Source organism: Trachinotus anak, unplaced genomic scaffold (genome assembly GCF_046630095.1).
Source record: "Trachinotus anak isolate AG129_WGS33_773 ecotype Australia unplaced genomic scaffold, CSIRO_AGI_Tana_v1 ptg000008l, whole genome shotgun sequence".
In the NCBI taxonomy this organism is placed as follows: Eukaryota; Metazoa; Chordata; class Actinopteri; order Carangiformes; family Carangidae; genus Trachinotus; species Trachinotus anak.
In genome coordinates, this window is record NW_027273859.1 from 19,059,128 (window position 1) to 19,074,677 (window position 15,550).

General features: G+C 39.9%; 1 protein-coding gene across 1 annotated transcript; it reads right to left on the minus strand.

Annotated features, from left to right (window-relative positions):
* Positions 1 to 333: 333 nt before the first annotated feature.
* Positions 334 to 15,437, minus strand: spef2 (sperm flagellar 2). Its single transcript, XM_071483294.1, has 38 exons — positions 15,190 to 15,437; positions 14,658 to 14,760; positions 14,256 to 14,508; positions 13,822 to 13,992; positions 13,396 to 13,542; positions 12,873 to 12,949; positions 12,484 to 12,697; positions 12,071 to 12,259; positions 11,145 to 11,332; positions 10,095 to 10,266; positions 9,758 to 9,980; positions 9,541 to 9,614; positions 9,278 to 9,338; positions 9,082 to 9,122; positions 8,780 to 8,883; positions 8,323 to 8,570; positions 8,116 to 8,188; positions 7,859 to 8,013; positions 7,420 to 7,623; positions 7,064 to 7,197; positions 6,817 to 6,944; positions 6,426 to 6,564; positions 6,167 to 6,304; positions 5,935 to 6,080; positions 5,564 to 5,627; positions 5,203 to 5,262; positions 4,976 to 5,105; positions 4,748 to 4,873; positions 4,430 to 4,568; positions 3,912 to 3,984; positions 3,658 to 3,814; positions 3,447 to 3,553; positions 2,959 to 3,141; positions 2,564 to 2,656; positions 1,997 to 2,167; positions 1,544 to 1,759; positions 902 to 1,024; positions 334 to 589 (listed from the first exon to the last, which is right to left on the minus strand). The coding sequence occupies exons 1-38, from the start codon at positions 15,245 to 15,247 to the stop codon at positions 524 to 526; spliced, it is 5,148 nt and encodes a 1,715-aa protein (XP_071339395.1). The 5' UTR covers positions 15,248 to 15,437; the 3' UTR covers positions 334 to 523.
* Between the last annotated feature and the right edge of the window lie 113 nt (positions 15,438 to 15,550).

Sequence of the window (15,550 nt, forward strand, 5' to 3'; positions counted from 1 at the left end):
CAAGTGGTATAGAGGCACCAGTGACTGCTAAATGGAGAAGCTACCACAACACATCACTGCTGAATGGACTGAGATCGGGCTGTGGGTGGCACTTGCTGGCAAGTCAGGCTTGACATGTAGGTTATCCTGGACAATGCACTCATTGTAGCTGCAACCGATGCTTTTGTGTGTTGGAGAGGTCATTAGAAAAACAAGTCAGTCAGAAAAACTGCTGGAGTGTATCAGAAAAAAAAGAGAGTCAGAGAGGTCATTCCTGCCATCATTGACGTTACTGTTGTCATTTCAATTATGTGGTCATTCCAACCTTCATCAGTTAGACATTTCTCCATACTGAAACAAGTTATGTGTGCAAATGCATTTATTCAATACTGAAGTAAGCGATAGCTGACAGCAAACATTTCAAATGTAAAAGTACTGAGAATAGTTGAAAATGGCCAAAGCAACATTGTTTTCATTTCCTAAGTGAAAGAGTTCGTCATGATGCAGACAGTGGCGTGTATATGTACTGTATATGTCTCATCTTTTAGGAAACTGCCGAGCTGTTAGCCTCTCCTTCACTCTGATTAGCCAGTAGCACTGTATGAATGTTCTGAGACAAAAGGAGAGAGAGAGAGAGACAGAGAGAGAAATTGTTGGAGAGATAAATGTTAAAAAGAAGAAAGAAAGGTTGGGGAGGGAGAGAGAGATGAAAAATGATGATGAATCCTCATGTAGGTTTGTCAGTTAAAAAAATAGGCAATGAGAATATAAAAGCACACAATGGTGGAAAGTCTGGGTGATGCATAGGTGTCACTGATAAAAACAGCAGACAACAAGCGGTGTGCTATTTTGGATTCTCATCTAACAGATGGTGTAGTAGTAGAACAAGTAACAAACACATGATAAACAGATAGAGACTTACTACAAGCTGGTGCTGTGTTGAGGTCTCCATCAGGCCCTGGATGAAAGGATGCTGAGACAGAATGGAGAAGGGGACACTGTGCTCAGGCTTGAAGCCCAGCTCTCTGAAAACATGCACCAGGTGCTAGAGGGCAGCAGAGAACAGAATTACCACAAGGAAAGAGTTTAATTGAAAAATATGATTAATAATTACGTTTAGAAAATTCATTTTAAGCTGAGACACCTTAGCCTGACCTATCATGCAACCCACAGAATCAGTAAATTAAAACTATTTACTGCTTGGCTTGGGCTTGGCCTGGTTTATTTTATCCCCATCATGGAAAAAAGGTGTAGCCTAATTTAATGTAATTGAGGGTGTGTACTCTCCCCTAAATTCATTCAAAAAACCCTCATGAGTTCCTCCTGACACTCAAAATGCCAGGTCAGGTAGTTAACCTCTTTAATTGTGAATCTCATACATATCCATAAAGATTCACTAATCACCTCTATTAGTTGAAAACCTTTCTGAGGGAAAATCATCTGAAATGAAAATTAAAACATCTTTTACTACATTTCCTCTTCTACCACGTCTTTCCGCAATTAATTTAACTTTTCATTTATATACTTCCTAAAAAGCCCAGTTTGAACATTAATAGAGCTATACCTCAGTGTGCTCCTCCTGACTCAGGCAGCCTGGAGGAAGGGGGCCGCCGTCTTTCATCTTCGTGATTTTGTGGCAGGTGACCGCAAGGAGAGCAGGGATGGACACTTCCTGCTCCACCAATGAACCACTTGATGCACACAGAGGCTCCTCTGCCTTGCACTCTCCACTGAGCTCTGAGGAGCTGAGCTCTGTAGCCTCTTCTATACTGGGCATAGACTGCATGTACACAAACACATGGTGATATTGTTCTGGTGATGTGAAACAGTTCGTACCAAAGAGAAATGTTAACACTTGCATGTTTTATTCCACTGGAGACAAAATCACTGCTGGCATTACTGAAAATAATGGTTTCTGTTATAATTCCTGACATTGTGACAGAAGTGATATAGTGATTTTTCAACAAATTTCAAGTAGAAATTTCGTTCACGTTTCTTTGTACATTGATTTACTCACCCTGACAAGGTGGATCAGTGGGGAGTGCTTAAGATGTTGTCCCAGCACTACACTCAGTGCTCTGATGAAGCCCTGTCTGGGGTTGGGGTCGGCTGCAAAGTACTGAAGCATGGACACATAGTCCAGTTGAGGGGGAGAGACAGAGTGGTTCGCAAACAACTGGAAAAAGAACTGAGGCAGGAGAACAGAGACCAGTATTACTGTAATTCATTTTATTTATTATTTGCAGTGTTGTTCATTTGGATGTACAGTAAACATACTTTGAGATTTGATCCCTTTAAGGTTTAGAACAAAATGGATGGTACTGTGATGACTGTATCTTCTATAAGTTTGTGTTTTAGGTTAATTTCTGTTTACAATAATCACTGAGAGACTTGCTGTAGGCCTTTTCTTATAGTAATAGTTTAAAAAGTCTGGTAATGCTCTATTGTACATGTATGTTCTTTCATTACTGTTTTGTCTTTGTTCATTCTTTTTGTGTCTTTTCTATTGTTTATGTCCCATGGCCATTTAAGTTTCCCATTTAAGGAATAATAAAAGTTTGAATCAGTCATCGCAGGTAGTTACCTTGCGTAGGTTAGCCAGTCGGTCATAAGGTAGAGGCTCACAGGGGTCCTCAGGGACAGACTGGATGCTGTCACTGGAAAACCACAACTCTGTCTGGTGAGAAAGGAGGCAAGAAGAGTAACTTAAACATTTTTTTTTTATGTTCAGGGAGCTTCAGTTTTCACTTTACAGATAAAGAAAATAAAGTATACAACATAAATTACATGTATTGTCTTGAACCCAGGTCTGCTTGAAATAAGTGTCTCAGTACGCAGTAATGCCACAAGAGCAAAGAGGGGCCATGAATGGGTATGAACGACTAATTGTGATATAAAACATAGTTCCAACGTCTGACCAGAGAATCTGAATCTGTACAAATCTCTACAAACTGAATTAGTGTGTACGTAGAGACTAACCTGTAGGTACTGTTCCATGTTGATATAGCCGGTATTGCCAGTATCTGCTGCCTTGAAACGTCGGAGCACGGCCAGCAGCTGTGTTAAGGAGGGAAATGGCCATGGCAGGGCAGCACTGAGCAGAAAATGACGCCAGTCTATAAGCTCATAGTTGTCCATTAGCAGAGACACAATCTCCATCAACTGAGGACAGGAGAGCAAAGGACAATGATTCTGTAAGCTATGTAATGTGTCTTTTATTTGGCTGTTTAGACTGTGTGAGTAACTGAAAGTATGGTGACGGAACGTTTGTGTCCTCCTTTGTTCTCTTTGCACTGGGTTGTAGTCAGAAGAGCACTGTGTGATTATTTAGTTATTTGGTTTTAAAACCTTTTTGTCAATTGATTGTTCATAAAATGTCTATCTAGTGGCTAGAAGCTATTATTTGGTGCTATAAGGTGAAGAAAAAAGACTTGTGTTTTGAGTGTCTGGAATACTTTGAAGAGTACCTGTGTTTCATTCTTGTTGACCCAGGGCTCAGGCAACATGTTTCTGCCCATGTTAACAGAGGTGATATCCCTCAGCAAGCCGAAGAAATCAGAACTGGGCATGAGGCCTGAAAGCCAGAAAGGAAGGAAGAATGATTAATGGATGAATGAATAGCTAGATAGCAGAGTTACTAGACCCAATCACATCACAGCTTGTCTCTCCTGAATGCACCTGAAGGAGCAACGTTGCATAGATATTGGTATAGTGACTCTAGCTGAGTGATGGTTGGGGTGGATTGTGTGGGTTTTTCCAGAGGGGGTGGATGGGCAGGGGGAGTCTGGGTAGCTACCATATGGCAGTCTCCATTCAGATAAAACTCAGTTAATTCCTGGAGAGGAGAATAAAATGGGAAGAGTGAGGTAAAGGAGACTGCAGCCCATTTTAACTTAAAAAAAAATCAATACAATTATAAAGTGACTACTTACCAACACCAGTTCATTCTGCAGCTTAGCACCAGCCTCTATGTGGTGGCGAACCACTTCTGATAATTGGTCAATACTAGAGAAAAGTAGACAGACAAAGATAAAATGTCACAAATGTCTCCATGTATAATTAATGACCAGGCTTGAATGTGTTAGAAAATTAAAAATTAAAACCTACAATTTTTCACAAGCAGTGCGTATATTTGTATTCTCTAGTATAGAACAACTTCTGTCATACACAAACAGTAACACACTAGTACAGCAATTCAATTCTGGGGGCTTACACACATACACAAAAACCCTGTATAGCATTATGACTTCAAAGAGTCAGGTAAAGGTCATAGCGATAAAATAAAGATAACATTTATTACACACTAATCAAAAACAACAACACTAATAAATCAGAGAGCACAGTGCAGTGTAACATTATTGCTACTTTATTCACATTCATGTCCCTCTATAACCACACATGGCCCACACCACCATACCACATGTGAACCAACACTCTTGCTGTACCATACCTCTTCATTTCTGCTAGATAATGTGCTTCTAACCACTTCTCCACGTCACTAAAGGTCTGTTCTGCTCTGCTTTGCAGGCTTTGCACCATCACCAGACCATGACCTTTCACCAGCGCAATGCGCACCTTTGCTGCATTCTCTGAAAAACACACATATGCACACTCACAGAGGAACACAGCTTTACAAGCATATTGACCATGCAAAATTGCAAATGCACGCATCAAAACAGTCACACATGCATGTGTGTTAATATGACAGATTAAAACAGTTTGATATAAAGGAATGACTGGATCTCTTAATGTGTGTGTGTGTGCATACCTTCATGAACAAGTGCAGCTGCATATTCTTTATGTATTTTGTTTCTGACTTCTTGATCATGAGTCTTCTCCAAGTTTTTGTCATCAGCTGGTGCAGGGCTTGGTGCGGGAGGTGGAGACGGTGGACCTGGAGGAGCGAGCGAGATGATAATGATCTAGAAGATCTACAGAAACATACAACATATGTTAGAGGGAACCTCTCCATTGTTTTCATAATACTAAGACATGCCTTTCTGTTTTTTTGCTGATTGCTTTTCTTTTTTCGTTTTGCTTGAACTTGCAGTGGTCCTCTCCTTCTCCTTCTCTTGTGGCCTCTCCTTCTGCTCTTTTGTCTCCCCCAGGTGGGCTTCTGCCTTCACCTACACATATGTATGACCCATACACGTCAGGATATATATATTTATATATTTATACCTCCATAAAATGCTATGGAAACTCTCACACATAGAGCTTTACCAATTTGCTGATGGCTCTGAGTGCCTCCTCGTAGTCAGAGATGAGTTTCTCGTGGGGTGACTACAGTAAACAATGAAAAGGGTCAATCTTACTATAAATTGTATATCGGAATATACCATTCGATTGTTTGAGGTACAACTTCAGAAACACATCTAAAACAACAAATAATTTATTTCATAGAACAAATAGAACTGTCTTGTAAGGTTGGGCTTTGCCAGGTAACGGGCAACATGGCAAAGCCCAACCTGGTGATCAGCGTCCTTTATGAGTAGATATTAGTAGATTCTAAAATAACAAAATCAGTTACAGACTCTAAAAAATCTAAGTGAATGAAAGATACATAAAGAGATACAGAAACGACCTTAACAGGTTCTGTCTGGCCCTGGCCTTTTGTCTTGGAAACCCCCCCTGAGGAGTCAGGACGTCTGGAGAAGAGGAGGAAATTGTTCATGTGTGTATGTAATTGTGCTTGGCAACATTTAGATCATGAGGAAATGACAACATCCATTTCATGTATCAAACAGACAGCAGAAAACTTGGAGGAAACACTGCGATGGTGCTTTTCCCTTACAATTTCAGTTTGCTCCTTTCCTCTCTGTCATCCATCAGACTACACATATTTTTTTCAGCTGCCTCAGTAATGGTTGAAAAAATAAATTTTTCACTTTCTCCACTCTTTACCCTTTAACTTTTTATGAACATTGTTAGGTCGCTATTAAGTGTGTTTCTTGCCTCTCGCCTCTCGCCTTAATTCCTGATATGTCCAGTAGAGGGATACAGACAAAGTTGGAGGGTGGCTCAGGCAGCACCTGTCTGTACATGCTCAAATAGTAGACCCTGAGAAAACAGAGGGTCTCCTGGAAACGGTGCAACTCCACCTATACAACACAAACAATCCAAGATTATAGTTTTGCGAAAAACTAAATCTCAATTTAGTAACTTTCAGTTACTCACAAACTGTTACCTGCATGAGTGTGGAGTGGTGGTTGACAAGGACGGCAGTGTGGTCCTCCAGCCAACCGTCACACATCAGAGAAGTTCTCTCTTGCTCGTCCTGCTCTTTACGCTTGTCACTGATGTCCCACAAACGTTCATGCAACTCCTATGCATATATCAGAACATCTCCACGTATTTTATATTTTCATTTTTGAGCAGGTTTTCAGATAATTTACACAATCAGTTTAATAATATTTGTATTGTATTTTATTATAAATTGTTCTTACATCAAGCCTCAGATGGAGCTCTGCTTTGGTATCCTCATCTTCTCTCATATCATCAGGTATGCTGTTGAAGTCTTTCTGCCACTGAGACACTAACTCCTGCTTCAAGTCGGGACGCCCCAGGTAATGCTTGAACTCCTCTCTACAGATACAGGGAATAGGGTAATACTTACAAAGTAATTAATGTAATATTCATCACAGATTATTATTTTTTTCTACTAATATAAATTCTACTTCATTTGTAGAATATTTTCTGAGAAAGTATGAACATTTGGGTCATATCCTATTGTGGCCAAAAAATAAGAATGTCATTAATAAACAGTCACATAAAGTTGCTCGACATGCAAATGCTTTGTTATGTGCTTATCTGTACTCCAAGGGCCTGGCAGAATACCTGATGTTGAATATGTGATGCCTAATAACTGTGCTTTGTGAGCGCAGCTGCTGCATCACTGTCTTTATGTTGTTCACATAAGAATCACACACTGTGTCCCAGTGTGGGCACAAGTACTCTGAGATCTCCTAGAGACAAAGATGGAGAGGGGAAGAGAAAGAACCAGAGGGCATTGGAATGAATGTCATATCATACTGTACAAAACCAGATTCTTCAGGGAAGAAAGAGATTAGGAGCGATGCCCTACTGGAGGAAGAGGTTCATCCACATAGACCCAGCTGGATGAACCTGGGCAGGGAGAGGCAGATTCAGGAGGGTTCTTGGAGACCTCCGGAGAGTCCTCATTGGTCACTGAGGCAGTTGATGCCTTCCTAGAGTGCCCTGTAGATCAGCCAAAAGCACATAAATTATCACTATAACAAAGTAAAACTAATTACATCTATCAAACATTTATGAATTATCGTAATATCATATTTAAAAAAAAAATACAATGTTTATGTTCAGTAAATATAATTTATAACTCCCTCTCTTTGAAGCTAAGTTTCTTTTGTGAAAAGAAATAGTAATGATAATGTGTAATTCACAGACTACTGTTCAAATCACCTCTGGGGGAGTTAGTGTTGGATTTGGAAAGTGAGTTCACACTTTGGTCTTTTTCCTGGTTTGGTCTTGAATCGGACTCTGTGGGGCCTGGGGTTTCATCTGTGAGGGCTGGAGGTTGGTCTACAGGAGGAGAAATAGATAGCAAGGAGGAGTCTGGAACTTTCCCACTGTCCAACACATCTTCAAGGGGAGGAGTGGCAAGAGCTGATGAGGGAATATATCAAAATATTTTAAGTAAATATTGGGTTTCTTTCAGGGAAGACATTATCTACTATACATCATATACTGTAGAAAAAGTGAGAATCAAATCATCACCACCTTAGTTTATTTTTTAACTTATGTCATGGTACAATGAAAAAAAAAATATTCTGAATAGAATTGTGAGAACACCAAGAATTTGAGTGAATATTCACTTAATACTAAAATGACAACTAGTTACCTTCCTGTGTTTGCATCAAAACTTGCTGCAGGACAGACTCCACCCTCTTGTAAAGGTCCTCCTCTACTACACTGGCATCAACACAGACCAAAATGTTTTGCCTCTCACCGTACCATTTCTCAAGTTTTGGCCAGGTGTCCTGAAAAGCTGTGATCCTAGGGTGGTAATGGTGGTGGTGGGGGTTAGATATTAGACACATATAGTAGTTAGGCAGCAGAAGTAATGTTTTAATTTGCCATTTCTTTCTTATTTTTTACCTGTGTGGAATCTGTGCCATAAATAATTTTTTGTCCGTGGGATCGAAGGTTGAATCCACAGTAGTATCTGCATCTGCACCAGGTTTGGGAGCAGGAGAGCCACAAAAAAACACAAACATACAGTTCACATTTGCTTTTGTATATTTACATATGCAAAGCATCTGACAAGGTTCAGGTGCACGCAGATACATAGCATTAAGCTCCCACCAGTGTGACTGAATGCACGTTTCATGACAGTCTCATCAGGGATATCCAGCAGCAGAGCCAGATCCAATACAGGACGTGGGGGCGGCAGAGGTTTGGGTGGATCAGGATCAGCAGCAAGGTTCGCGCTGCTGCTCTCAGCCTCATTTCCTACATCTACAGACCCACCCAGAGCTTTCTCTATTAGGTGGGCCTGGGTAATGTCCACTGGAAAACCATCCAGGATCCAACCTGACTGAGCTGGAACCCGCCTAGTAAGAACACAACAAATATTTCCTCCTCTTGAGAGTGCTCGTGGGATTGTTCTTTATTTTGTCCACACTGTATAAAAGTAAGATTTTACCGTTGAGAATTCTCTGAAATATTGACTATGTGAAATGAATTGCATTTGGTAAAACTGAGATAAGGCAATTAAGTCTATATCCTTTATAAAACATGTTATTGCAATACAGATTATTACCTGATAGCCTCTACTACGATGTTTACTAAGAGCTCATTAGGGATGGCGTTGCCTTTTCTCAGCTCTTTTTCTGCAGCTGCTCCCAGCAAGGCCCAGGTAGACAGCTGGATAAGGGATTTATAAGCAGGAAAAAAGTAATTATTTTATCAGAGAGGTAAGCAAATTTTTATCAGTTTGGTTAATGGTTGGTGGTTGGTTGGTTATATAAATTGAATGCAGGTTATGTTATGTATAAGTAAATACAAAATATCAAAAGTCAGAAAATCCAGAATGCAAAATACATATACATAAATAATTCTTACTCTTTCGTCACTGTCACTATTTTCATCTTGAGTATCAAGGTCTAAAAAATAAAAAAAAAAGATGAGTTATTCATATCACATCAAACAAGCAACTGTGTCAAATACTTAATATGCAGTAAACTTTTATTACAAACAAATAAACACACTTTAATATAAAATAGCATAGCTTAGAAACATTCTGGCTTCAGCAACCCACCAGATTTCAGTGATGTGGAGGATATGAGCAGTTGCTCATTGTCTCCCTGCTGCTCTGTGACCTGTACATTTTGTCCAAAAAAAGTGAAATGTTTAGGATCATTGAGAACTTTTTAAGCCATGTGTTCACAGGTTTATACATTTTTGGCACAGGCAGGAAAGACTGGTGAGATTTTATGGTTCTGAAAAATCTTTTCAATGCAAAATTATGAGACTAGATTCACTGAGAAGGGCTACTAGTGAAGTGTTACAATACTGATTTACCTTCTCTCCATTATAGTAAGCATTCAGCGCCTCCTCAATCAGTGTGTCAGCTGATAAGACACTGATGCCATGGGCTAAAGCAGAAAATAACACACATACTTAGCAACAACTAGGTCATATGATCTTATTCCACATCCATTTGTTAATATATTGTTTCCGTAAAGACTTAATTAAGTGGTGTGACATGCATGATTATATCTTTATTCAGAGTGCATGCCTTCAGCAATCTTGGCCAGGCAGGTGGTCTTGCCAGAGCAAAACTTGCCCAGGACACAGGCTTTGAGGGTAAAGTGAGGAAATGAAGGTGCGGACGGTTCCATGATGGGTGGATTAACAATGTTTCTCAGTCGCAGGACAACATGTCCAAGAATGTTGTTGGTGGCGGGGGGTAATTTGGCCTCCCCTGCTTCCTCTGGCCATGCCCACTCACCTACCATGTTCTGACAAACATAACATGTTTAGCTAAGACAAGACAAGCTACATGCAAGTGTGCAGGCAAACACACATGTACAAATATAATTTAGAAACACACTGCACTCATGTTTTAAACTCACAGTGTATTCATCATAGTCCTGGTTGTTGAGTATTTCCTGCCTCTTAAGGTCTACAGGATCTAGTGGGGTGGAGAACTCAAACCCAGGCTGCTGGCCCTTTATTGGCTCATATAGAGGGAGACCCCTAAACAGCAATTCCTTCCACTCTCTCATCAGCTTCTCTGGAATCAGACTGGACAGCAGAAAGATGACATGAGGCAAAGCCAGATTTAATAAATGAAAAAATGTTAAAATGAAATCTGGATCACACATCTGAAAATGGTTTGACTTGTTTGAATTACTTACTTTACTGCATACCACACAGATAACTGGACTTTGCAGTACTTATTAATGTCCACCAAATGTATTCAAAATCAAATTGAGCATGATGAAACCTAATTGTGTTAATGTTGTGTTAAAGAAATGGTTAATCTAAGAGCAGAAGATCTGATGTAGTAGATATCTAAAACCTAGGGTGGGAGGATTCATACACACACACACACACACACACACACACACACACACACACACAAAGTGACTATTGAGCAGGGTTGTGTGGATAGTGCATATCTGTGGAGATGATGTATGTGATCATGCAAAGAAGCAGACAGGATGTTGACATCTTCTGATTTAGTTTGACCACTGCTCAGTTGTACAAAAATGTTTCCATCACTGGCAATTATTTCAGAGATTTTTGACTCGCATCTAAATTAGCACTGCACTGTAATGCCTGTACTTTTTAAACGTTAATACAACAAAAGATCTCACTTAGTCAATACTACACTGAAATTCCTTTTCCCAGAGAAAGAAAGAAGGAAGGAATGATGAGAGAAAGAAATAAACCAATACTTAAATGGAATATCTAACCATATTTCCTTTTGTAACTCCTGTATATTTTCATTCTGATGATTTAAAAAACTTTTATGATGTAATAATATGTTTTGTGCTTGAATGTGAAGCATAGATAAGTTAATTAAATTTGCAGACACAGTAAAGGACTATTACTCCCTCAGACCCATCCCCCAGATCATGAAGTGGTCTATTGCATCATCCAAAAATTGTGTTACGTACTTGGCAGTGAGCAGTCGATATTCTCCAACCTTGGTGGCCAAGTCCACAATCTGCTCCACAATTTCCTCGCAGCTGTTAAAGTGCTTCTTGTATCTGCTCTGAGCTCGCTCTGCAGCGATCCTGTTAAAGAACTCAAGCTCCTTTTTGATCTCTTCAGCGTGGTCCAACTTAGCCTGCTGAGCCAAAGCCTACACCAGGCCCCAGTCAGAAAGACGAAATGAGTGGAGAAAGCATGACATAAAACTTTCTGCTAATCACCACTGTTTTTAAGTAATTAAGAAATATGAAAGATGTTACATCGGACATTTTTGTAATTTATTTTTTGTAATTGGTAGAGTACTGATATTGAAGGTCACAGAAAAAAAATAAAGATTTTAATCATTCCTACCTACTGTATACCTGATGTTATACAGCAGGTAACAGTTCAGTCATCTTAATAATTTGCCAATAGACACAACATCAATAATACCCCATTAAAGCTTTTATACATATGTACATTTAATCACATGGTTTTCTCCCTAAATCATCTCCATTCTGTTAATAATGCCACTGAACCATGACCACACCATACTACAACATACTACATATTTAACACTGAAACCATTCTGGACCACAGCTGTCATCCTTTGTAGGGCATTTATTCAAGTATCTCTGCTGTCTTTTCAATTTAATCAGTTATAAAAGTGTGATCAGTGGAAGGACTTTACAGATAAACATATAGTTGTTAATGTGATTTACACCATTCATCTGTCCCTGTAAAGTCTCTCTCTCTTCCTCTTCATAATACAAATACCCTTTTGATATGACACAAACTAACAAAATCCACCCTTTCCTCTCCCTCACTATGACACTCAGATTATCACTGATACACCTTAATACAAAGTGACAATAGAGAGGGTTATTCTTCTTTAGTCATCCTATCTCACCGCCTCCCTCTCCAGAGCCTCCTGGAAGTCCCTCTCTCTCCGCTGCTGGTACTGCCGTTCTCTGAACAGGCGGTTCTCCCGGATCACCTCTTTTTGCATACGTATCTGCAGGAGCTGAGATGCCAAACGCTGCTCTTGCTGAGTCTGACGTGTCAGCCGTTTCACCAGCTGCTCCTCTCGCCGTGCCTCCTGCAAGGTGAGGCGGGGGTGGCTGATCAGTTGACTGACAATAGGGTATGTAAGGTTTATTTAAAATGTATTCATTCATACAGATTCTACAAAAACAAATAGATGAATGACTACATCTGAATGACTAGAAAAAGAAAATGTACTGTACTGAATAATTCTCACATTCACACCATTAACATTAGCTATATTAAGATTTCTCAGCAAGAGGAGAGGAGCAGTTTCACCTCTTGGGCTTCATGGGCCTTGAGCTGCTCCACCAGGAATCTGTCTCGTCTTTTTTCTCTCTGCTCACGAGCAACAGCATTCTCCTCCAGCCTCTGGCGGATCTCCTGTATATACTTGCTACTGGATTGTAATATCAGCTTTGTTCCACTTCCAGAGGCCTCACAGCCTTGGCTGCTGCCTCCAAAGGGAAAATCTCCAGGGATGGGCTCACCACTACAATTGAAATGGTTAATATCAAATATGAAGCCATTGTCAAATTATATGAGCGTCTCTACCTCTATAATAGTCCATCAATACAAACATTTAAACTAACAAATACAACATACATTGCATCATAATTACAACATAAATACAATATTAGTTTAGTGAAAGTTTCTATTTTTCTCACCTTGAAGAGGAAGGAAAACCAGAGGTAATCAGTTTCCTCCTGTTTGTCTCAAACTGGGCTATTTCAGTCTGGACCACCTGCATGGACAAAATGGACAGAGATTAATTAATTAATATCAGAAAGACAGGCTCCTTTGTTTTCAATTTGGATTTGTGTTCCAAATGTGACGTTCCTAATCTGGAAAATACCAAGGAAAACCTTGTCAGTGAAAGAGAATTAGAAACAACATCCCCTCTGTAAACAATGAAAGCTGTTAAACAATAACAAGCTTTTGGTTTTCAGAGGAGCTGGGAACATGTGGTGAACTTAACAACAAACACAATGTTCTTGGGCCTGGATTTCTGAAATTGAGTAAAGGATTTTTTCATAATGTTTTCAACAGATTCTGATGACCAATGTGAGTTTTTGAAGGGTCTATCTAGACTTAATGCCCATCGTCAGCAAGCCCTAGCCGCTACAAACTCCACCTTTCTATGCCCTCTGCGGATCAGTAAATTATCACTTTATTTAATCTGAATCACACCTGTGCTTGTTGTTTTCTGCGTTGCTGCTGTTGTTGTCTCTTCCTCAGGTTGAGCTGTGACGTGTATGGTGGTGGCTTCGGCACCTGGACAATAGTGGCCTGGTTACAAGGCATGATGCCATTGTACTTCTGACGATACATATGCAGCTGCAACATACACAGTTCCCCATGTTCACCATTGACAGTAGCATGAGTTTTCATGTATTCCATCATCAAGACATTGGGGTTTAAGTGTGGGTTTTCATAAAGTACCATAGCTATGTTATCATTATCATTTATAATATAGTATATCCAACACCAAAACACTGCAAAAACTGAGACTGATAAAAATTTAGTTAATGTTAAAGTCATACATTTTGACCATAAATTTATGTTAAATACAGGGGTAAAGTATAACAATACTGTACTTTCCATTATCTCCAGTACCTTCTCAATATTCTTTATTCTCTTCTCATCCTGGAATTTGAGTTGTGTTATTAGCTGGCTGGGGTGGCTCATGACAGACCTGTCTTTCAATTGCTGGCATTTCTCCTCATAGTGCTGAGAAATCTTCTGCAGCTTCAGCTCTGCATCACGTTTCACCACCTGATGAAGTCGCTATATAAAAAGAAATACTTGAAAATACAATTTTGTTGATATTGATGTTTAGATATCGATTAGATTAAACTAATAATGTGTTAAGACATATAAAATATTGAAAGATTGAGGGCAGTCAGTGTTCCCAGTCTTCATCATACATTGTTTCAGTATTGCTACAGAGCTACTTATCTCAAAAACAAATGTATGGCTCAAAACATGCTGTTGTCCCCTAACCACATGCATGTACCACACATACAGCACATCTATAGAGCCCCTCTTACATCAGAGTAGATGTCATGCTCTTTTTTGTGCAGGCCTGCATTGGCTGCTGGCTGCATGATTTCCATCACTGTCCCGCTGATTTCTGCTCTCTTCTTATTTTCAAGTGACATGTAGAGTTGATACAGGAGGCGTGTGGCAACACCCTGCTTCTCCTGCATGAGGTCCTGGACTGTGTTAATGTCGAAGGAGATCCCCAGTAACTGGAGAGTAGGCTCAAGGCGGGTAAAATTATTCAGTTTGGAGATGGAGGTGCTATGAAAAAAGGTGTGATTGACTTCAATAATTATGAACACTTTAAATGAGTCGGAGAATTAAGCAGAAGTCATCTATTTTTAAGCAACACAAAGCAAAGGCACACGGATAGACAGCTTGAGAAAGCACAGAGAAAGATGGCAACTTACTCTTTCTTCATAAACATACTGAAATCGTTCTGCAACTGATATTTATGCAGAACTTCTCCAATTAGGTAGCCACTAGAGAAATCCTTGGCAAAGGTCTTTGGTTCTGTGAAAATGGAACATGCAATAATTTAGGCAAACAGTGACAACATTTTCAACATGTGATATTTTTTTCATGTTGTTTAGAACTTTTAAAAAATTGCAACCCTTACAGTAGACCATCAAAAAAATTCAACATAATTAGTTTGAGTACCTGTTACCTGACTGGACAATTTAAGATTGCTAACTTGACACTCTGGGCCCATTTTTTTTAGTTTAGAACAACGTTGGTGATAACATCTCCTACCCTACCAATCAATATGCACTGCATTTGTTCATAAGTTATAAATTGTTTAATAACTTTGATATGTAGCTTCTAAAATAGCTCTTAAATTGCAGTCACCGTTAGCGTTAAACGACCCACTGCGTTAGCCTTAACGTTGCCATAACTTAGCCCGGGGGTAGCTACACCGCCTGTAACTTCAGCCACACTTACCAACAGCTTTTGACAGCCGGAGCTCCTGATTCAGCCACCTGCACAATATTTCCGACATCTTCTTTCATTAAAGTTCAACTCTCAGCAATGTACTACCAAATAATAACAAGCTAGATGACAGTGTGGCTGTTTAGCTCGCTGGTAGACAAGACTGAAAAACAGACAAGAAACCGAGGAAATCCCAGTGGTGCACGATTGCCATGGCGACATGTCAACGGGGTTGCCAGGAGCGCACTCACGGGAGCGGGCGGGCCCAGCTCACCCTGGATCAGTTTTCATGTCACATGAGCAAGAGGGATGTAGCCACTACAAACTGATCCAGGACCTGTGCAATTTCACATCTAAAGAAGGTCGGCGGGGA

What these genes read in the sequence shown, in the direction of transcription:
- spef2 (XM_071483294.1), bottom strand. Translation starts at nt 15,247, where the DNA reads ATGTCGGAAATATTGTGCAGGTGGCTGAATCAGGAGCTCCGGCTGTCA. An exon ending in TTTGATGCAAACACAGGAAG is followed by an intron (nt 7,624 to 7,858) that starts GTAACTAGTTGT and finishes TTCCCTCATCAG; the next exon opens with CTCTTGCCACTCCTCCCCTT. An exon ending in ATCAGCAAAAAAACAGAAAG is followed by an intron (nt 4,874 to 4,975) that starts GCATGTCTTAGT and finishes TCGCTCCTCCAG; the next exon opens with GTCCACCGTCTCCACCTCCC.